Source organism: Lissotriton helveticus, chromosome 3_2 (genome assembly GCF_964261635.1).
Source record: "Lissotriton helveticus chromosome 3_2, aLisHel1.1, whole genome shotgun sequence".
In the NCBI taxonomy this organism is placed as follows: domain Eukaryota; kingdom Metazoa; phylum Chordata; class Amphibia; order Caudata; family Salamandridae; genus Lissotriton; species Lissotriton helveticus.
This window is the reverse complement of record NC_136062.1, coordinates 26,410,672-26,434,591: the sequence shown is the minus strand read 5'-3', so window position 1 is coordinate 26,434,591 and position 23,920 is coordinate 26,410,672. Positions and strand designations below refer to the sequence as shown.

General features: G+C 50.8%; 1 protein-coding gene across 1 annotated transcript in view; it reads left to right on the top strand.

Annotated features, from left to right (window-relative positions):
- The window catches only part of LOC144826435 (transient receptor potential cation channel subfamily M member 7-like), a 2,236,140-nt gene that overhangs the window by 2,173,546 nt on the left and 38,674 nt on the right, over window positions 1-23,920 (top strand). Inside the window, exon 38 of the mRNA XM_078684762.1 lies at window positions 17,722-17,828. Coding sequence (XP_078540888.1) covers window positions 17,722-17,828 — 107 coding nt within the window. The remainder of the gene's footprint in view (window positions 1-17,721; window positions 17,829-23,920) is intronic.

Here is a 23,920-nt window from a genome sequence, read left to right as displayed (position 1 = left end):
AGGACTTGGTTCCGCAAGCTGCAAACGGGCTCAGCTCATGCCAGAGCACCATTTCACATATTTCCAAGCACTCTGCCTTCAGGATTGATAAGGCCTGCCATAGGAGTGACTGATAGGAGTATATGTGTCCATTTTAGGGTTAGATATAGGTATACTATATCTATAGCAAAGGGTGATTACACCACCTTGCCCCAGCTGTCTTGCAGCCAGTTGTGTCAGTTTTGGATGGCCAGCCAGGGGTGGCATAATACATGCTTCAGCTCCTGGTAGGCCCTGGGTACACCTATGCCCTGGATACCAAAGGTATACTGTACAGGGACTGATAAGGTGACTCAGTATCCAATCAGATATGTACCTAGGGTACATGGAGTCCATTTTAACAGAGAGAGCAGGAAGTCTGGGGTCCTGAATAGCAGGATCCCAGGCCAACTAAGTCAGAAACCAGCAAAACACCAGGCAAAAAAGTTGGGGGTAACCATAGTCAGATATCCACCTTCCTACATAACCCCCCCTCACCCCCCCAAACGAAAGGAGATAAGGCTATCCATGTAAGCCTATATTGCCTGGGTGGCCATATGAGGAGGTGCATGCACTGGCATGGTTACCCCCTATCTCATGGTCCACTAAGCAATCCCTCACCCTAAGGGTATCTGAGGGTCTCCACCATAGGGAATCTCTACCTGTGGTGTGTTTTGGCAAAGTAAAAGGCTGGTGCTGAGATGGAGTACTGAAGTGAGGCTCCACTAATTTTGGGCTCAGCTTCCTCCAATCATTTTCCACCATAGAGGCCTTTCTTTCCAAGACTGAATTGTGTTGAGCTCTCAGGGTCAACCTCTGGCTACCTAAAGCTGGAGGTTGGGTCCCTCTGTTTGGCTTACTGGAGGGACAGGTCAGGTTTGGGGCCCTTAGGTCCCAGGTTTGGCTGTGCCCAACAGTATCCATCTGTGGGAGGTCCCTAACTAATTTTAAGGGGGATCCCTCAGGAGTTTGTTTTATTTTCACTTGGCTAGGACTACTAGCTTCAGTGCCCTTAATCTGTTGATTCGAGAGTTCTTTTGGACAGGGGGCCCTTTGGGGTCCACCACTGGCCTCCCTTACCTCTACAGCCCTGGGCTGACTGAGGCAGGGTAGAGAGGGGCAGGTTACCTGCTCCAGACTGGGTCCCACCTTGGAAGGGTCCACTGACATCAGGGGTTCTGCCAGGCTAGGCCTGACTACCTCTGGTGATTCAGAAAAGGGGGTGGTGATGAACAGAGTGCCTGAATTAAGCAGACCACTCTTACCCAGTCCAAAGATCAGGGCTTGATCCATCACCGTTTTTTAGCTCACTGCACCATCCCAGCTCAGAACTTGGCTATATGCAAATTAGTCTATTCCTGTCCCAGTGCATGATGGGAACAGGGCAAACCAAACTACCAAGCCAATTCTTAAACTGGGAAGGAAACAAGCTTCCGGGGACCGGTTTCTGCCATTTCAGGCGTCGTCGGCCCGGCTTGCTTGAATCCTGATGGTGCAATGAGCAAGGGACTCACATCTGAGTATACCCTTCCACGCTTGTGGTGGACAAAATGATTCAGAAAAGGGGGTGGTGATGAACAGAGTGCCTGAATTAAGCAGACCACTCTTACCCAGTCCAAAGATCAGGGCTTGATCCATCACCGTTTTTTAGCTCACTGCACCATCCCAGCTCAGAACTTGGCTATATGCAAATTAGTCTGTTCCTGTCCCAGTGCATGATGGGAACAGGGCAAACCAAACTACCAAGCCAATTCTTATACTGGGAAGGAAACAAGCTTCCGGGGACCGGTTTCTGCCATTTCAGGCGTTGTCGGCCCGGCTTGCTTGAATCCTGATGGTGCAATGAGCAAGGGACTCACATCTGAGTATACCCTTCCACGCTTGTGGTGGACAAAATGATTCAGAAAAGGGGGTGGTGATGAACAGAGTGCCTGAATTAAGCAGACCACTCTTACCCAGTCCAAAGATCAGGGCTTGATCCATCACCGTTTTTTAGCTCACTGCACCATCCCAGCTCAGAACTTGGCTATATGCAAATTAGTCTGTTCCTGTCCCAGTGCATGATGGGAACAGGGCAAACCAAACTACCAAGCCAATTCTTATACTGGGAAGGAAACAAGCTTCCGGGGACCGGTTTCTGCCATTTCAGGCGTCGTCAGCCCGGCTTGCTTGAATCCTGATGGTGCAATGAGCAAGGGACTCACATCTGAGTATACCCTTCCACGCTTGTGGTGGACAAAATGATTCAGAAAAGGGGGTGGTGGTGATGATGTCTCCTTTCTGGTGAAGAATTGGCTTGGTAGTTTGGTCTGCCCTGTTCCCATGATGCACTGGGCCAGGGACAGACTAATTTGCATATAGCCAGGTTCTGAGCTGGGATGGGGCAGTGAGCTAAATAATGGTGATGGATCAAGCCCTGATCTTTGGACTGGGTAAGAGTGGTCTGCTTAATTCAGACACTCTGTTCATCACCACCCCCTTTTCTGAATCGTTTTTGGCCACTATAGGTGTGGCAGGGTATACTCAGACATGAGTCCCTTGCTCACTGCTCCATCAGGATTCAAGCAAGCCGGGCCGACTAGGCAGAAATGCCAGAAACCGGTCCCCGGTAGCTTGTCTCCTTTCTGGTGAAGAATTGGCTTGGTAGTTTGGCCTGCCCTGTTCCCATGATGCACTGGGCCAGGGACAGACTAATTTGCATATAGCCAGGTTCTGAGCTGGGATGGGGCAGTGAGCTAAATAACGGTGATGGATCAAGCCCTGATCTTTGGACTGGGTAAGAGTGGTCTGCTTAATTCAGACACTCTGTTCATCACCACATGAACTGCTTGATGGTGCCTGCTTGTGCAGGGTGGACACTCCTTGCCCACAAGGGAGATTCTTCATTCTTCTGTGGAGCAGAACGTCGAAGGCCAGAGTTTCTTCTTGTAGAATAGTTCAGGATAATCTGATTTGGAATGGGACCAGCTCCTACCTTTATCCTGCTAAAAGGGGCTGCACTACTGACTAGGTCCCTCCCCTGGGTGGGACCAGGAAGGGGGGGTGGTTACACCCCCTATCCTTTGTCCCGTTTCCCGCCAGAGCTGGGGCAGGGATGCCCCAGCAACTGGTTTGAACCGGTGTATGCACAGGACACCTTGTGTGCCCCGGGCATGTCTCATTCCTTTCAAGCCTACCCTACCCAATACACAAAGTCCTGTCTGGGGTGGTGCTAGCACCTCCCAAGGCAGGAAACCCTTTGTCCAAGCCGTCCTCGCTGGAAGGACTCCCAGCAGCAGGAGGTCAGACTTGTGTCTGTGGTGGCAGCATCCATTTTGTGATGCCAAGGCTCGAGTTAACTTTAACCGGGGTTCTCAGTTACATACATGTCGTGTCCCTCTAGAAGGGTGGAATGCTAACCCCGTCGCCAGAATTGGCGAGGGGGTAGTATTCCAATTCGTATGACACCTTACTCGACATGTTTTGATAATGTTATACCAGAGTTAGCATTTAACCGCGAGGATTATAATACACTTAAGAGTATATGGTATAGCGTTATCATGGAACAGCTATAAGGACTTGGTTCCGCAAGCTGCAAACGGGCTCAGCTCATGCCGGAGCACCATCTCACATATTTCCAAGCACTCTGCCTTCAGGATTGATAAGGCCTGCCATAGGAGTGACTGATAGGAGGATATGTGTCCATTTTAGGGTTAGATATAGGTATACTATATCTATAGCAAAGGGTGATTACACCACCTTGCCCCAGCTGTCTTGCAGCCAGTTGTCAGTTTTGGGTGGCCAGCCAGGGGTGGCATAATACATGCTTCAGCCCCTGGTAGGCCCTGAGTACACCTATGCCCTGGATACCTAAGGTATACTGTACAGGGACTAATAAGGTGACTCAGTATCCAATCAGATATGTACCTAGGGTACATGGAGTCCATTTTAACAGAGAGAGCAGAAAACCTGGGGTCCTGAATAGCAGGATCCCAGGCCAACTAAGTCAGAAACCAGCAAAACACCAGGCAAAAAAGTTGGGGGTAACCATAGTCAGATATCCACCTTCCTACACTTGGGCCTCTCGGCCCCACGCCACTAATCGGGTGCCTTTCGCTACTTTCGTGGCCACGGAAGGGACGCCCCCACACGAGCTGCCAGCCACGCACTGCAGAATGTTCAACAGCGCGCTGGCGGCCGTGGAAACGTCCGTAACGGCGGTCGGGGACAACGGCGAGGCCAGTCCACACCTCCCTACGCAGCACCTGCCTCAAAACCTTCCTAGTCTGTTTTTTCAGGCCCATGTGACGCTGGTGGGTGGCAGGGTTCGCCATCACCTCTTCCACTGGCGCAATGTCATGTCGGACGGGTGGGTGCTGCAAATCGTCCGAAGGGGCTACTCCCTCCCCTTCGAGGCATCCCCTCCAGCCATGCCACTGCAATGCCACAGAGTATCGGGGGATCATTTGCGACTTCTGCGGGAGGAAGTTACGGCCCTCTTGGCCAAGGGGGCCATCGAGCACGTTCCTGGGCCAGAAGTAGGGTGTGGTTGTTACTCCCACTACTTTCTGGTACCCAAGAAGGGCAAAGGGGGCCTACGCCCTATCTTGGACCTACGGAACGTCAACGGCTTCCTCCGGAAGGAGAAGTTGATGCTGACACTAGGTCAGGTCCTAGCTGCCCCGGACCCAGAAGACTGGATGGTAGCGTTGGACTTGCAGGACGCTTATTTCCACATCCCCGTCCTGCCGGCCCACCGCGCTACCTGCAGTTCACGGTTGGCCATGAGCACTTTCAGTTTACCGTGCTCCCCTTCGGCCTTACCAGCGCCCTACGGGTGTTCACAAAGGTGATGGTGGTGGTCGCAGCTCATCTGCGCAGGTTAGGGGTTTCAGTCTTCCCCTACCTCGACAACTGGTTGTTGAAGGCGGGCTCGCCCCAGACAGTCGTCGGCCACCTCCAGACAACGGCAGACCTCCTGCATCAGCTGGGGTTCTCCATCAATGTGCCAAAGTCACACCTGTGCCCCTCTCAGAAGCTCCTCTTCATCGGAGCGGTTCTCGACTCGGCGCAGTTTCGGGTTTATCCTCCCGAACAGCGGGTCCGGGATATTCAGGCTCTGATTCCACTCTTTCAGCCTTTATCCCGGGTCTCGGTCAGGTTGACGCTGCGGCTTCTGGGGCTGATGGCCTCCTGCATCCTTCTGGTGCATCACGCTCGGTGGCGGATGCGGGCTCTGCAGTGGGACCTGAAGTTTCAGTGGGCCCAGCATCAGGGCAACCTTTCCGACCATGTCCTGATTTCGAAGGGCACTGCGAGACAGCTGCAGTGGTGGCTCACGGACCGCGATTGAGTCAGCGGCAGATCCCTCTCCCTTCCCCAACCGGAGCACGTAGTTGTGACGGACGCGTCCCTCCAGGGCTGGGGAGGCCACATGGGAGAGGCGGAGATCAGAGGCCTCTGGTCTCCGGCGGAGTCCCAGCTCCATATCAACCTTTTGGAGCTGCGGGCGATTCATCTAGCACTGAAGGCATTCCTCCCCTCTGTCCGGGGGAGTGTAGTGCAGGTGTTCACGGACAACACCACCGCCATGTGGTACTGCAACAAACAAGGCGGGGTGGGGTCGTGGACCCTTTGCCAGGAGGCTCTGCGCCTCTGGCAGTGGCTGGAACAGCAGGGCGTGACCCTGGTGGTTCAACACCTGGCAGGTTCTCTGAACGCCAGGGCGGACGAGCTCAGCCGTCGGTGCATGATGGATCACGAATGGCGTCTGAACTCGAACGTGGCGCAAGGCCTCTTTCAGCAATGGGGAGAGCCTTGGTTAGATCTATTCGCCACCGAAGAGAACGCGCAATGTCATCAGTTCTGCATGTTGGAATTTCCAAGACGGCACTCGCTCGGCGACGCTTTTCGTCGCGTGTGGAGTTGCGGTCTGTTGTACGCCTTTCCGCCTATACCACTGCTGCCCAGAGTGCTGAAGAAGATCAAGCGCGACCGTGCACAAGTCATCCTTGTGGCTCCGGACTGGGCACGAAGATACTGGTATCCAGAGCTACTCAGTATGTCAGTCGATCCCCCGGTTCGTCTGACTCTTCAGGAGGACCTTCTGTCGCAGCAGCAGGGGACGGTCCTCCACCCGAACCTGTCCAGTCTCCACCTCCGTGCTTGGAGATTGAGCGGCGACAGTTGAGGCCATTTGACTTGCCTCCTGAAGTCTGTAATGTCATTCTGGCAGCCAGGCGTCCCTCCACAAAGTCGGTATATGCCTGCAGGTGGAACAGATTTGTGGCGTGGTGCACAGCAAAGGCTGTGGACCCTCTTGCTGTCCCTCTTTCTGTTGTTCTTCTCTTCCTTCTTTCTCTTGCCCAGCAGGGCTCTGCGTTGGGCACTATCAAGGGCTACCTTTCTGCCCTTTCAGCCTTTCTAAGGCTGCCTGATCAACCTTCTTTGTTCAAGTCCCCTATTGTAACTCGATTTCTGAAGGGTATCAAACACACATTCCCTCCTGTTCCGTCTGTGATGCCTCAGTGAGACTTGAACCTTGTTCTTACGTTTCTGATGTGCGCTCCCTTTGAGCCACTTCACAACTGTCCTCTCCGTCTTCTTACTTTGAAGACTGCCTTCCTGGTTGCCATCACCTCTGCCAGAAGGGTGAGCGAGCTCCAGGCTCATTCCTTTCTGTCCATCCGGACAAGGTTGTGTTGCGTACTAAGCCATCATTCCTGCCCAAGGTTGTCACGGCCTTCCATATCAGGCAGTCTATCACCTTGCCCACCTTCTTTCCGCCACCGCATCCCTCAAAAGAGGAAGAGCAGCTCCACCGTCTGAACCCAAAACGTGCGCTTTCATTCTACTTGGATCGCACACGCCAGTTCCGGGTGGATGACCAACTCTTGTGTTGGTTACGTGGGCGCTAAGAAGGAGAAAGCGGTGCACAAGCGGCCCATCTCGTGGTGGATCATCTTGTGCATCCAGGCATGTTACTCCTTGGCTAAGAAGGAGCCCCCTGTTGGATTGCGGGCTCATTCCACCCGGGCCACGGCGACTACAACTGCCCTGGGCCGAGGAGTGCCCTTGCAGGACATTTGCCAGGCAGCTACGTGGGCCTCGTTGCACACGTTTGCAAGACACTACTGCCTGGACAGTCCAGTCCGAAGGGATGGCTTCTTTGGCCGTTCCGTCCTCCAGGACTTTCTGGTGTGATTATTGGTTTGCAGACCCACCACCGGGGTTGGTATTGCTGGGGTATCTATTCTAAGGTAAGGAATCTATCACTAACGTGTCTCTTTCAGATGCACATGTTACTACTTGTGTAACGATATATCTGTAAGAGACATTAGTTAGTGATAGATTCCTTACCGACCCACCCATCCTCCCCGTTCTGCGAACCGATATCTAGGGTTAAGGTCATCCCCTTTCAGGGCCCTAGTTTCATGGCACCAGTGTTGGTTCTATCATGGCTCTGCGTATCTGGCGCGGAAAAGCTGTGTATTAGAACTGACGTCAGCGCGCATGGGCGGCGTCTAAGTACTCCGACGACGTCATTCCGGCGCTAACGACGACGGACGCGGAGCCGCGGACGACGCCTACCGGCGCGCAGGGGTATTGCGACGCAAAAATTTTACGGATCCAGTCTGACGCCTGGGGATATTCTAAGGTAAGGAATCTATCACTAACTAATGTCTCTTACAGATATATCGTTACACAAGTAGTAACTTGTGCGTCATGTACAGAACTGACATAGGCACGCAAGGGTGGCGTCTAAGTAGCTGCCGCAACGTCATCTCTGCGACCACAACGCCAAAGATGGACTCGGAGCCGTACGAAGCCACTTTCCGACTCACAGGGTTACTGCTGACAAAACCTTTTCGGATCCAGTCTGACGCCTGGGGGTAATTCTTAGGAAAGGAATCTATCACTAACTAATGTTTCTTACAGATATATTGTTACCGAAGGTAAGTAACTTGTTCTTTATTGCCACTGTATGTACAACAGATGTTTAACACTGGCATCTGATAAGCCTAACTGGTCACCCACACTACTACAAAAGAGATCCTTAGTAATATCTACTTTAGCCTCTGTAAAGCCTCTGGGGATCCACTGGACTCTGCATACTATACCTCTTATTGGTATAGTATAAATGAATGAATGAATGAGAAAACATATATAAAGCGAAAGTCATCCCTGCGCTATCAGCGGCAGCAGACTGAGAAGACAGCTTACCAGGTGGGGACTTGAAAAAGCCACGTTCAAGGAGTTTCCGGAACGGCAATTGGTTGAACTCCCGACGTATGTGGGGAGGGAGGGCGTTCTAAAGCTTAGCGGCGTTATAGGAAAATGAACGCCTGCTGCTTCTTGCTCTCTTTATTTTTGGAACTATGGTGAGCAAAAGTTTCGCTGAGCGGAGGCTTTTGTAACGGGTGACAATGGATTGATTGAGTGTCGGTCTTTTCCCCCAGAAGGACTTGTGAGTGATACATAGAGCCTTAAATGTAATTCTCTCCAGTATAGGCAGCCAATGAAGAGTCTTCAGTGCCAGCTTGGCAGATTGCCAGTAAGGGGTCTTGAAAAGCAGGCAAGCTGCACAGTTTTGAACGATCTGTAGTTTGGAGGTGGTACATGCGGGAGAACGGTCCAGGGTTATGGTCCCGGCCAGACGCTCCCAGACGGGGACGCACCTGTGGCGCGCCCGATGCACGCATCCACTGCACATCGCGTCGGCATTGATTTTGAGTAGGTCCAGCAGCTAGACTGCTGACCGTGTGACTCCGCCCCCCCCTGCCGGAAGTGAGGACCTTCGTTGCCGCCTACGCCCTCCACGCAATCGGGACAACCGGCCGTGGACCAGGGAGCGGGGCTGTAGGTTACTGTGAGTTAAGGGGAGTGCCAGGTAAGGAAAAAAAGTGCAAGTGTATGCAACGTTTAAAACAGAACAACAATGCAGAATTCGCAATTAAAATCCTTCAGTTGAAGGAGAAAGGTTTAAAATCAGTTAAGACTACCTTACTCGATCACTCGTCCGCCCTTACTCGATTGCTCGTCCGATAAAGAGAGTCAGATTCCTACAATGAGTTTTGCAGACCTAGCTCCGGGGAGATATTGCATGGGTATCTATTCTAGGATAAGGAATCTGCAGCTAGAAGTCTCTATCAAATGCACAAGTTACTTACCTTTGGTAACTTCTTATCTGGTAGAGACTAACTAGCTGCGTACTCCTTACTTAACAACCTATCCTCCCCGCTCTGCGAACAGATTTGTATTTGTATTTGTAGTTGAATTTATAAGGCGCACAGCTACCCACAAGGGGTCTCCCGGCGCCGGTTGAGATAGCGCTACAGATAGCAGTTGTTATTGAGGAAAGTGCCAGGTTTTAAGGTCTCTGCGAAATTTCATCAGGGATGGTTCAAGTTTCAGTGTAGCCGGAAGGGAGTTCCACAGCCTAGGAGCAACACAAGAGAAGGAACGTCCACCCATTCTCATCAGTTTGAAACGCGGAATCAAAAAGTTTCCTTGAGATGAGGATCTGAGAAGGCGAGATGGAGAATATTGTTGAACGAGAGACTGTAGGTAGGCCGGCCTAGATTTCTAGGGACGGGCTGTTCCCCTTTCAGGGCCTTAGTTTTCCACACCAGTGGTCAGTGTTATTCGTGGCTCCACGTTCCTGGTGTGGAAAATCGCAAAAAGAAACTGATTTGAGTGCACTGGGGTGGCACGGATATAGGCACCACGCACGTCACTTCACAGGCTTACTGCTCATGAAGAATTTCCAAATCCAGTCTGATGGCTGGAGGTAATTCTACGGTAAAGAATTTGCTGCTAGATGGTCTCAACCACATAAGACATTACCGTGCTGGGTTGGTGCCTACGTAGGCCCTGTGCACGTCACTTCAGATGACACATACGACGCCACGCGGAGCGATGCCACCCACTGGCACGCAGGACTAATGCTTGAAAAATATTTTCGGATCCAGTCTGACAGCTAGGAATAATTCTAAGTTAAGGAATCTGTGGCTAGATAGTCTGTACCAGATACAGTGATACCGAAGGTGAGTAGCCTGTTAATTTCCCCCATTCGTGTTAAAACCTGCTATTCCCTTGTTTTCCTCAGTGTTTCAGACACCGCAAGGTTCTCATCCACGGAGTCTGAGCACTCACCACTGGCTGTAATCCCTGCCACAGCACTCCTGGGTCACATTAACAGTCATCCCAGTTTCAGAAACTTGCAGAGTAAACGTTCAGTGGCCCATATGCGCGGGGAAAACGTCATCTGATAGAAACGTCTAGACACAGATTCCTTACCTTAGAATTATCCCCAGGCACCAGACTGGATCTGGAAATATTTCAACAGTAGTACCTCTGCGTGTTGCTAGAGGACATCAAGCATCTTCGTTACGACGTCGTCCACCAGATGTGATGTCATCAGAATCTATATAAACCCTTCCCTGGTGCGCTGACATCAGTTTCTTTCTTTCTGGGCTTCCACGCGGAACCAGAGGGGGTGTCCTCCAACCTCTTTGGTTCCAACGGGTTCCCTCTGGGTCCTCTGGAAAGAGTCCTGAATCCGTAAAGGTCCAACCATGACTTCCCCATGTTCTTCTATGGAGGTTGACTTGGGAACCCTAGCTCCTTACCTTTGGTGGTTTCTTGCTTTACCAGGTCCACAGATCCTTGGGTGGTTGTCTTGTTTGAGTACTCACCCCACATGACATTTTATTAGTAAATGGTTTGGCCACCCCAGAGGGGCCCATGTGTTTTATGTGCTTTTATTTACTTGTTTTAAAATATATGTTACTTTGTATTGATATCTGTTATATCTGGTATGTATTGGTAGAAGATATACCAAAGTAGTTTTAGTGTCTAATAAATACAAACTATTTTTTAATACTGATGTGGTTCTTTCCTGTGTATGAGCTTTACTGACTGACTGAGGGGTAATATACCCACTTTACACCCTCCATAACATGCCTTAGTACCTCTCCACAGCTACCCCTTGAGAGCTTTGGTTATCAGAGACCACTACAACTATCACTAAGGGTTGCCTGGACTCAGTACAGGATACCTCACCAATAAGTGTACACCATATACTGAGCTGGCCTCCTACAGCCGTAGGCGGCAGCATTACTGATTTGTTTTTGCGTGGATACCACAGATTCTGTCAGACGGACAAGTGCCCTTTCGGTGGCTCTTCGCCCGCGTACCTGGCTAAATACCTCTGGCTTTTCTGAGGCTGTTCAGGCCACCTTTGTGGAAATGCCTTTTGATGGTTAATATCTGTTCGGCTCTCAAGCTGACTCCGCATTTTGACGTTTTTGGGATAATCGATCCTGATTGCCATACCTTCCTCTTCCCCCTGTACTCGGTCTGGCTGGAACTGGTCTCCTGCATTCTCTTCTGTGTGGGCTATTATAGGGAGGTGCTAGTTGGCTGCTTCTTTTCACTTGTCCATCGGCGTGCCATCCGGTGTGGTGCCCTGTCACAGCAGTCCACACCTGTGGCTGCACAGTGTTCTTTGTTTTCTAACCAAGTTTTGATTGGGGTGTTTTCAGGGTATTTTGCGGATGCACTGTTTCCTTGTTCCATGTCTGACAGGGTATTTCGTATGTTTGTCTTACAGTATTCCTCAATATGTTTCTGACTTCATAGTACCCCTTATAGGGGACTCCACATGCTGCGTTTGATGCACCGGTGCAAGTCGGAAGATTGAGCACGGGGTTCTTCTTGCTACCCCCCTCCTGTTTATTTTAGTGTTTCCCCTTACTGGCCCTGGGGTTCTTTCCTTCCACTCTGTCTGGTGCCATTCCTTCCTAGCAGATGCAAGGGAAGGGGCATGATTCTTGGCCTACAGTTCTTTGTCTGGTTCTGCCCTGCGTGGTGTTCCCTCTTTCTCTCTTTAGGCGTTAGCTCTTCTTGTGCTAGTTCTAGCTATACACGTCTCTCTCTCTGTTTCTCTCTTAAGTTCCTTGTGGCTAGCCCATGTCCGTATCTTGACATAGATGGCCAACTCGGCCGTTCTACCTCTTCTATGCCTCTACATGATCTGTTTTTCCTCTGCTTTTGCCTTGCATGAATCTATGATTACTTTCACTTTTTAATTGGAGTCTTTTCTATGACATCTCCGATACCAACCCCAACATTTCGTTGCTGGCCTGGCTATCTTTAAGATATGCATTCTACCCTTTTTGGGGGTTTATGGCTGATTTCATCTTCTGTTCTTCTCAGACATGGGCTCCTTTCCCGTCCACTCTGGGATGGTTCATATGCAAACTGCCACTTCTTGCCAGCACGGTTGCAGTTTAGAGATTAGATTCCCTTGAGCTAATAGGCATAACGGAGTGTGATCTTGGGTGACGTCAGGATCCTTCACTCACTTTATTCCCTGGCTTGTTGGCCGCGCCTGGGTAATCCTTTCCTTTGCTTTTGGCCTTCATGCTTTGTAGGCTGTGGGCACTTCTTCTCTCATTGTTACTTCAGTTCTTTACACTGGTTAGGCTTTCCTGTTTTCAGTTTCTATTTTCAGTAAATTCTGGTGTTTTCTTTTCAGTGTTTTCAAGGGATTTCAATACCTTAAAAAAATAGCGGTTACACATTTTCGCACCATTAAAAACAACAGAAAACAGTGTTTTTCCGGTGTTGATGGAACATTTTGCTTGCTTTCTGCATTGATAGTCAATCTTATGTAGACAGTGTATATGAGGTCCAAATACATTTTTGAAAATCAAACTAATTGTAGTACTCCATACAATACTTCTTCAGTGAGTCTTTGATCATGTGCGCTCACTTTTTCCTTCCCATGTAAACTTTTTTTCGGTGAAAAGGCCCTCTAAACATTGGCACTTGAGATGGGCAACGCCAAAACAGGCAGTATACAATTTGCTAACTCCGGCCACTGACATAGCTTTCCATGCCAATAGTGATGCACTTGAAGATTGCAATTCTATGGGCAGGTTCGGGAACATTGTATTGAACTGGGCGCTTATGCCCTCAGAGTCATTGACGCGGTCAAAAATGAAGCAACACTTTTGAAACTACGGAGAAAACACCCCACATTGAGGTTTCATTGACTTCAAATGCCATGGTTGGTGAAGGAACACTTCTATGTATCACTGCAAGCCATTTCTCATAGATTGTAAAATGAAAGTTCCTGAAGTGCTTATCAACATTGCGACATGACGCGATTCCGCCCAGGCGCCGTCCGCGAACATGACGTCGGCGAGGTCACATAAGAACCGCCCCGGCGTGCCTACGTCAGTTTTTTCCTTTTCCGCGTGCAACACGGATCCGGATCTTGCTACGGGCCTGCTTAGGGCCCCTTTTCTTCCATTCTTTTTGGTGGAACAGTGTGCGAATGCCTTCGGGCTTCAAAACTTGCATGTTTTGTGGGCATCTCATGTCGGCAACAGACCCGCACCTCATTTGTATGTGGTGTTTGGGGGAGGATCACGGCACCACTGATTGCACAGCATGCCAACAGTTAAAGCCGAAGTCGCGACGGGAGCGCTAGATGAAACGTCTCTCCAGGTCGACTTCTTCCCCTCCGTCTGCTTCGGCGGACGGCTTCAGATACGGCCGTGGTCATCGTCCTCGCCCTTCTCCGATGTCACGTGAGCGTCGCTCCCCGGTGGGTAAGTGTTGCAGTTTGTCCCCGGGGGCTGGTTTCTGGCCTGCTGGGGGCGTGAACTCTCCGCGGGTGATGCGGCCCTAGCGTGGCGTCCTATCCACCGTTTCCCGGTGTTGGGGCGTCTAGAGTCCAAATGGAGATATACGCAGCGGCCTTTCTGGCCTCGCTGGCGTCTTCTCCTCCTTCCCCTCCTGGGGCGTCAGCGGATCCCTCGCCCTGCGCAGGGCCCTCCGCGGCTCCGCCGGTGGCTCCGGCCCCGTCGCCGACTGGTTCGGATCTAGGCTTGGAGGATGTGGTGCTGTTGGGGTGCGGCTCCTCCCGGGCACCTCCTTCAGGCCATGGCATCTCTGCTTAGCCGCAAACTCCCGTGGGAGTCCCTGTGGTGTCGCGAGAGTTCGCCAGGGCTCGGGTCGCATCCCCGAGCCCCTCTCGGTCCTTTGACAAGGTGGTCCTGTTGAAGGCCAAGGTGACGCCGCTACGGTGCCGGCAGCTGCTGGACTGTGCGGATCTACAGAGGTCAGTGGACCCTCCTAGTCCTGCTCCGAGTCGAGGCGGGGGGGATACTCCTCGTCCCTCTCCGGGCCCCTCTCGTCCCTCCACACAGGAGGCTGCCTCTTCAGAGGTTGAATCGTCCCTGGCACCGCCTCATGGGTTGCCGAGCGATCTCCGCCTCATTCTGGGCCGCGGCTGGCGGAGGGCTTCATGTCACTCCCCAGGCCCGTCTCGTTCCCCGACGCAGGTGGCTGCCTCGGCGGGTGTCGGGTCGCCGTCATTTCGCCACCACACCCAGGCCGGTTTGGCTCCAGCTCGGCTCCAGCTCCACTCTGGTCTCCGATCCGGTCTCTGGTGTGGGGTGACTTGGAGGGACTTTGTCCGGGGACGCCGGATGGTGCAGACTCCTTCCTCAGGCAGCGGACTCTACGGCTCCGCGCAGGGGTCATACCTCGGATTCGTCTTCGACGCTCCTTCTCCGGAGGCAGCCTGTATATTGGTGTCGTCCTCCCCGGAGACTGGTCGCCGTGTGGTGTCTTTGGCGTCGAGGGGCGTCTCGACGCCCTTCCTGAGGCAGAGGTGTTCGTCAGAAGAGCGGCAGGTCCCTCATTCTTCGGCTCCTTCTGGCTTCCAGGTCTGGGCATTGGCCATCCCGCTTGGCCTATGGGACGGCCGCCTTAGTTAGCAGCCGTCGCCCATGGAGGAGCTGCTTTCTCTGCCGCGGGGCCCTACGGAGGCAGGTTCGGCCTTCGCTCACGTGGTGTCCACGGCGGTGTGCATCCTGCGCATGGGTGACCCGGTGGCTCACTTTTCGGTGGATCATCTATTGGAGGTCCTCCACCAGGACTCTGGTGGGAGAGAAATCTTACTTCCCTTTGAAGGTTCGCTCCTTTCTTCCTTGACAGGGGCTTGGAGGCATCCTGCCTCAGAGGACCAGGTGCCTCAACTTATACTGCACCGGCACCTCCCGGCGCTGCATGACCCGGCCTGTCTTTCCCTTCACCCCTCGGCCGCCAGCCCCCTTTTAGCGGACTGCTTTTCCCTCCCTGCCGCCACTGTTGACTCCGCTGTCCCGAGAGGCCCGCTGGCTGGACTCCTGGGGGCGCAACATGTTCGCCTCGACCAGCGCTGCCCTACGGGCCCTTAACGCCTTGTGTGTGCTGGCTAGGGCCTCCTCCTGTTTGTGGAACTCGGCTGAATCTCTGGAATCCGTAGCGACCCAGGAGACTGGTCAGGTGGACTTACGGCATCAGGCTTTGGATGGCCGGGAGCTTGCGGCGTTTATTCTCCGCTCCGCTCTGGACATCTCAGAGGTGCTGGGCTGGGCCATGGAATCCTCGGTCGCTCTCCGTCGCCATGCTTGGCTTCAGAACGGAGTGTTCCCTGAGCATATTAGGGAGCGACTCGTTGACCTTCCGTTTGATGGCAGCCTGTTGTTTCATGCCCCGGCCGACTCCGCCATCCAAAGGCTCTTGGCAGGGCTTCGTCGTCGTCCTCCTCCGCCTTATCCTCCTTCGTCACCCCCCTCAGTGACTCCTGAGTTGGGTTGATTCTGGGCCTTGTTAGGCCGGTTGTTCTGGCTGTGGAGTGTGTGTTCTGGCCATTTGCGTCCTTCCTTGGGACTTTGGCATTGTTGGCTGTTGGACGGTCTTTTTGTTGCTTCTGTGTGTGTGTTCTGCCGGAGTTGTTGCGCAGACTTGGCCCTGAGATTAGGCCTTCTGCTTTGCTTGGGACGCTTGTCAAGCCTCCCGCGGGGGTGTATTTTTCCCCGTGGCTGTTTTGTTTTTCCTCTGCAGCGGAAGTTCTTCCAAAGAGAATTCCCATATCTTGGGACTTAACGTACCCTATGTGGGGTAGTGGTAGCTGTCATATGGCTTGCGCTCTGCTAGGGGGTTCTGGTCTCTATGGCGTCTATGTAGGTTGCTTTTGCGTCCTGAGGTCATGTACGCGGCCACGCGTAGTGGTGTACCTGGGCATCTCCTCCACTCCCTGCTCCTGCCCTGAGGTCTGGGATGATCCTGTGTTCTCCCTTGCCGGGCGCTGCCTACTCGGCCTTCCTGGGGCCTCAGTTTTTTATTGATTCTGGCGGCTTTTGACTGCCGGTGCTGTTCTGGCTGGCAGGTTGCTCTCCATCTGGAGTGGATTCGCCTTCTTTTCCCTCGTTTCCTTGGGTCCCATAGGCTTCTTTTTCCGCTCTCCCAGTCTTGGCATGGGGCGGCAGCTGGTTTGCCTTGTGGGGGAGTTTGGTGCTACTGCCTCTCCGACCTTGTCCTTGATTCCTCTGATGGGACTGTACGGGCCTCTTCAGCCTTCTTTTCCCTCCTCCCTCCTACATCCTTTTGGGGTCGTGGGGTTCCGCATGTGGAGGTTCCCGTTGCCTGGCAGAGACTAGGTTCTTCCTGGTCCACAGACCTGGTCCCCTGTGGGGCCCTCTGGTCTGTCTTGGCTGGTGGGGTCCTTTTGCAGACCCTCCTTCACCGTGGGTATTGCTAGGGTATCTATCCTACGTTAAGGAATCTGCGACTAGTGGTCTCTATCAGATGTACTAGTTACTTGCCTTCGGTAACGATGTATCTGGTAGAGACGATTCTAGCCACAGATTCCTTCACGGTCTTCGGTTATTGCCTCCCGGTGGGTACCTTCTTTTGATCTTGACGGGTGGCTCTGTCTGGTTGTGGTTCATTCCTCCTCTTGGTTCTTTGGAGGATGGGGTCACAGTGCTCCTGTGCCCCGCTGCTTTGGCTACTCCAGGTTCGGGGGGTGTTTGCCTTCAATCTCTGTCCTCCCTCCCTCCCTTCCTCTTGCTGCTGAAGGTCCTGGCCCCAATGCTATCCTCCGAATAGGGGTCATCTGGCCAGGCCATGCCCTTGTTCCTCGGGGGGTGGTTGCCCTCTATGCTGGGGTGGCTTGGAGGTTGTGTTCCTGTCTGTCTTGGGACTGGCACCCCTTCCTTGTTTCTGAATGAGGGTGGTGGGCCTGTTACATGTATCATGGCTTTTACGCATGTTCCTTGTCTCAGGGGGAAGGCTGTCTATGTGCTGGCAGGGTGGCTGCTTAGGGCTCTGCTCTGTTCTTTCTCCTTTCCCTGCCTTGGATTCTGTAGTTTTGACACTGCTCCTGATGGTGTTGTTCGTCACCATGTCTTTCCAATTTTTCTGCTTTTCGCACACTGTTCCCATGGTCCCACAGTTTTTTATTTGGTGGCTCCTCGTTGTGGTACGGAAAAGTTCTCTGAAGAAAACTGAAGTAGGCGCGCCGGGGCGGGTCTTATGTGATCTCGCTGACGTCATGTACGCGGACGACGCCTGGGCGGAGTCGCGTGATGTCGCCCCGCCTCCGGCGCGCAGGGATGCTGTGTCAAAAAGTTTCCGGATCCAGTCTCACGCCTGGGGATAATTCTACGTTAAGGAATCCGCGGCTAGAATCGTCTCTACCAGATACATCGTTACCGAAGGTAAGTAACTCGTACTTTAGTTCCCGAGCATAACAAAACAGTGCACCAGAATGGAAAAATGTTAATATATCTGTTGATGTTGCCAGTTAGGTTTTAGAGCAATTTTGTATATTTTTATTTACTTGTCTTGATTTTTTTTATCCATCTGTTCAATTTTCAGATCATATGATATGGTCTTTGGTCCAGCCAATTTAGGTGAAGATGCAATCAAAAATTTCCGGGCAAAGCACCACTGTAATTCATGTTGCAGGAAGCTGAAACTTCCAGGTAAGATGTGTTTTTGTACGTTTAATGACTAATAGTAAAAAATATAAAATGTATGGATATTACGCTAATTGATTGAGCCTTTTGTCGTTGGGAAGAGTGGAAGGGAACTGCTGTTACCTCCATTTGTCCCTCTGTTCTCCCTCACAGTGTGTAGTATAACTTTTGCAGTCTAGGTTGTAGTTACAGCTTTAGGAGAAAAAAGGTTGCTTCCAAACGATTGTTTTTGATGCAGGTATGAAAGAAACACGTAGCAATGAAGAAAACAAAATAAAGGAGGAGATTAAAGAAACAATAAAGTAAAGCTGGAAGCTCAGAATTGTATATACATTTCAATTACATATAGCAACACAAATCTTTTGCTTATGTAAGCAAATGCAATGAGAACCTCATTCACCACACTGGTAAATATGCCATATAATAACACACAAAAGAACTAAGTCTGTTGAGAAAACAAAAGTGCAAATCTGTTGTCTAGACAATATGCTCCAACTCCAGCAAGGTTGAATAATTATACTGATATATAGATTTCATTCATTCTTACCAGATTGCTCTGCCTTCCCTCAACTCATACCCACATGGCCCGGATTTGGCAGGCTGCTGCTGTTGCTAAAAGAGCCAGACGTTTGTAGATCACCATGGACATGTGATTTGTTTTCTAGCTTCTGCCCCGGGATGAGTAGACTAGTGCATACCAAATATATGTTTGGAAGAAGCAATTCACTAATTTTGGTTAGATCTCGGGCAGTACTATGGCTTTTTGCAATTCTGTAGTGGTTGCAAATTAAGTAGCTTTTTAGGTCGAGCTAGAATGCGCATGCGTAGCATGCGTCTAGCTCGACAACTATTGTTAGTTTCCTGGGAATCTGAGACAGGGTTCGGACACGCGCGCCGATTGCACCTCGTGGGCGCGCACGGTCGGCACATATCCTATCTCAGATTCCCAGGAAGTCAGCCATGCCGCCATGCAGTCGCGCGCGCACACATACACACAGCCACACTCACACACTCACACACACACACATACACACACGCAGGCAGGCACACACGCACACACACACACTGCATACACACACACGCTCCTCCCCCCGCCCCCCTTACCTCACCGGGCTCTTTTCTTGCTGGAATCCCTGTTTTCTTGTGGGCTCCTTCTGCCCGGCTCCCAATGGATGGATGGGTGTGCGGGCGGGCGGTGGCGACTCGGCCAGGGGCTCCAGTGCTGCTACGGCGGGCGGGCGGGGGGCGACGCGGCCACAGGCTCCAGTGCTGCTACGGCAGGCGGGCGGGCGCGACGCGGCCAGGGGCTCCAGTGCTGCTACGGCGGTCCCTGCGGTGCACGAGCTGGGCAAGACGGCGGCTGTGCAGGATTAGTAGCCCCTGCCCTTCGGCCGCCTCCGGGACTCCGCCCTGCTAGCGTGCCATTGTTTTTACCATTGTTCGCGTGTGGGCTGTGTGTTTACTCGTGGGTGATGTTTAATAATGTGTTTTATTTGACGACACTTTAGTTAATGATACTTGTTAATTTTTTCTGTCCTAGCTTTGTACTGCCTCAGATTCGACGTTTCATACTATCAGACCAATGGTGAAGTTCGAGTGTTAAAACAGTACGTGTTGCAACTGCTGTGGAACGCTGTATAATTGCAGTCTAATGTCTCTGGTGACGTGTTCATGTGTCTTATTATAGGGTGCGCCACTTCGGCAACAACAGAATACCTGCGTATTATCATGATATAAGACTTCTATTAGCCCCAGAGTAAAAGGGAGATTTGATGTGAAAATGGCACGTTCGTGTCTCATGCGTTTACCCTAGCAGTCTCTCTATAGTTGCTTTTATTTCCGTGACATGCACTATTACCCGGGAAAGCTGCAAACTAACTTGATCCAAGAGTATTAAAGCAGGCTGGACCTCTCCTATGCACAATGTCCTCCGAAAATCTTAGACTTGACATGCAAATGGACAAATGACATAGGGCTGGCGCCCCACTCGGCTGTGGGGAGTGTTAGTGTCTCTCTGACGTATAGGACTCCGCATTAGTGGATATGTCTGTATTGTGGAGATCCAGTACCTTGCACTGACATCTGTAAACGTGCCTCCTTAAAACTCTCATCACAGGCACTGGGGATTCGGACAACATTTGTGAGGCAGCCAATCACAAGATACTGGTCCTGTGCGATCTATTATATATTATTTAGTCTGGAGGGGTCATCTTTCCTACTAGAATTAACCAGTGAGCATCCTGACACCTGATATAACCATATTTTACGGGTGCTTGCTATAGTTCTGATATTTCCTTTTGTGCACTTTTGACCTTTTTAATCATTTCGTTTTTTTTCATTTTCTGTTCATAGATTTGTATTTCAATAAATTACTCTGTGAATTCAATTAAGGTAAAGGAAAAAAGTAGACCTTAAATGAATCAACTACAGGTAGCTTTATCAGGATGTTGAGACCTGTTGTCTCTCATATTAGGGCTTCAGGTCTGCCCTGGATCTGACAACTCTCTTGTCTATCTCATGTCCTTATGCAGTGGTTTTCCTCCCTAATTAGGGCGAGCTAGAGTTGCGCATGCGTAGCATGCGGTCTAGCTCGCCAACTATTGTTTTCAGTTTCCTGGGAATCTGAGACAGGGTTCGGACACGCGCCTATTGCACCTCGTGGGCGCGCACGGCCGGCACATATCCTATCTCAGATTCCCAGGATGTCAGCCATGCCGCCATGCAGTCGTGCGCGCACACATACACACAGCCACACTCACACACACACACACACACACACATACACACACGCAGGCAGGCACACAGGCAGGCGCACACACACACACACACTGCATACACACACGCTCCCCCCCCCCCCTTACCTCACAGGGCTCTTTTCTTGCTGGAATCCCTGTTTTCTTGTGGGCTCCTTCTGCCCGGCTCCCAATGGATGGATGGGCGGGCGGGCCGGCGATGCGGCCAGGGGCTCCAGTGCTGCTACGGCGGGCGGGCGGGGGCGACGCGGCCAGGGGCTCCAGTGCCGTCCATCGCCTCTTGTACGCCATCAGCAAGCGGAGCCGGAGAAGCGGCCAAGAACACTCTGAGCCTGCGCGGAAGTGCGTGCGCCCGCCTGACGTCACTTAGAGGCTGAACCTTACGGTAGGCAGGCACGGGCCGCAGGGTCCCTCCAGGCTTATTCTGAATTCTTAGTCTTCCTATTCTTTAAACCCTATAAGCAATGACTGCACATATCTAAGTTATGGCTCTCTGACATTGTTTATTTCACGGCTCCTATTTTGAGTGTTTTTTTTACCTTTTTATAGGGATCGTTTGTTTTTGCAGATTATGTTACATAAGACATACGTTGTTCATGTATTTATAGTTTCAAACCTCGTTTTTTGGATTATGAATTCCAAATATAAAAAATGTGTATAATTCATGTTATCTGTCACGTAACGGCACAAGTTGCCAGACTCACATCCTAGTCAGATATCCTTAATGCAATACATAACTTTAGTTTCATGATGTTTTTATAAGCAGCTATTTGTTCTAGGACAATTGATGTTCAGATAAATCAAGTAACAACATTCTGTCATCACGGTTGTGCTGCATAAATCTCATTGTGTTATGTTATTCCATGGAGTGGTTAGTTAATCAAAGCATCTAAAGTGCATTTTTCAACTTGGGTATCCTTTGTTCACTGACCCAGCCAGAAAACTCAGGGCCAGGAATTCATATCAGCATGTTTTTTTTTCCAACAAATTTTACTAATTGTTTTTTTTTTTTTTTATACATTACTGTTCACCTTTCTGTACTTACTTAACTTCACAATAGAGGGGTATTTTCTCTCTTTCAGCTGCACATTTTAGTTAAGAATGTAACTTGCCATACGTGTTTTTGCATAATTAGTAGCGTTGCGGTTCACTCTAGATCCCTTTTCTGGAGGACCTAATATTTGAGAACATTCGGGTAAGATTTTTTGTTGGGGACCAAGATATACGTAACATGTTTACTCATCATTACATTATGATGTAGTCTTTAGCTGCTTTTCCTTTTTCTTCTTCCTTTTTAGGGCGAGCTAGAGTTGCGCATGCGGTAGCCCGGCTCCCAATGGATGGATGGGCGGGTGGGCGGGGGCGATGCGGCCAGGGGCTCCAGTGCTGCTACGGAGGGCGGGCGGGCGGGGGCGACGCGGCCAGGGGCTCCAGTGCTGTCCATCGCCTCTTGTACGCCATCAGCAAGCGGAGCCGTAGAAGCGGCCAAGAACACTCTGCGCCTGCGCGGAAGTGCGTGCGCCCGCCTGACGTCACTTAGAGGCTGAACCTTACGGTAGGCAGGCGTGGGCCGCAGGGTCCCTCTGACCAGATTCAGATCATCTTTCACCGCCGCTCCTGTCCAAAGAATCGGATCGCGTTGCGCGCCTCGTGAGCAGTTCCTTTGGAATGCAGGGGGGAGTCTGCTGTTCACGAGGCGCGCGGCGCTGATAAGCAGGCTGGTTCTTTGTGTGAGCATTCCACGAGAATGCATGTTAGTGATGTCGGCACTATGTTTTTCCAGTCGAAGGGCAGCTGCGTGTTTATTTTTGCATCGCGATTTTACTTAAAGTGAAAGTGCGATGCAAATTAAGAAGCAGATGCGATCTCATCTTTTCACATGCTGTGACTGTTTGGGCTGGGCGTCCGCCGACGGGCTGCTCCCATGGCTCAGCTTGTTGGGTAAGTTTGCGTTTAATGAACATTTTATTGGTCGTGTTGTGAAACGAGCTGGAAAAGTTAATTTTGTCGTCCTTTTTTACTGGGAGTAAATCAATATTTGTTGTGCAGGCTTGTAAGTGATCTAAGATGTAATTGTGCGAGCTCCGGCGTCCCTCCTAGTCCTAGGTGCGTATTTGCGCACTGACTGACAGTCCTGAGACCACTGAGGAGACCATCTCTTTAAAACTACACTTATTTCACTCCGCCAGGCATCCTTTCACTGCGCATCATGCTGTCCTACTGTGTGCTCTTCCTCCGTTCCTGCCACCTGCTGATCTTTCTATACATACTTACATAAGGATCTTTAAGTCGCGGTGCACTGCTTCCCCTCACCCCAAAATGTACCCCAGGAAGCTTGTAAGTGCGCGGTGAGTTTCGCAATACCTGACTTGTTTTGTTGTTGTCGAGGTATGCTGCTTGCTTTCACTTCTGAATTTGTAATTGGAACCTGGTTCATGCTACAATACAACACATATTGCATTACAAATGCTATAGGTGTCACATTTGCGAAACTTACAACTATTGGCATTGTAAATGACAAAGCTATTTGTTTTTGTTTGTCCTGCCTCTGGCGCATTTCTTGTTTCCTGAGTGCTTATTGAATGATCTGTGTCCTTACACTACTTGCATAGAAAGAACTACTGTTTTCATGTGGTTTCTTGTTCACTCCTATGTGCTGCCTCCCTCCTCACAGCCCTCAATCTCCGTGTTCTCCCCTCCCACTCATACACACAGTACACTAAAAAGATCTGTACCTAGATCAAACTAACCCTCACAGACCAATCCGAAGGTAATCATTGAACAAAGTTTACTACCTAAAATCCACAAACACCAAGAAACAACACACGTGAATGATGGCACTCCCAGAAATACACTGAACAAAAAGCAGTGCCATAAAATAACAGAAGGTACTATAATCTAAATAGTATATAAGGTATGGTGTTGATTGTGATTTGAACCTTTTGGACTAATCCGTGGTAGTCCTTCGCTATTTTTTTTAATAATTCATAAAAGCAGGAAGAAGTTGCCAGCATTACAAGGATAGAAAACTAGAAGACATTTTTTTATGTTCATTCTTTTTTTAATAGGGTTGTTCAGTTGTACATAATGTCTTATTGTTATACTTTTTCTTTTGCTCTCCGGCCTCCCTGCCCACACAGTATTCGAGTTCTGTCTTTGATTTAACAAGGTGTCCCTTCTCGGAGGGATTACATACAGAATGGAGGAAGATTAGGGCTTTGAGAGATGTAAAGCCACCTTAAATAATTTCCCTAGGAATAGATCCCAGCCGCTGGATTGCACAGTTCAGAGGACTGATATTGGATGGCCTGCTCATTCTAGCGCTCATCTGCTCTCTGGGGCAAG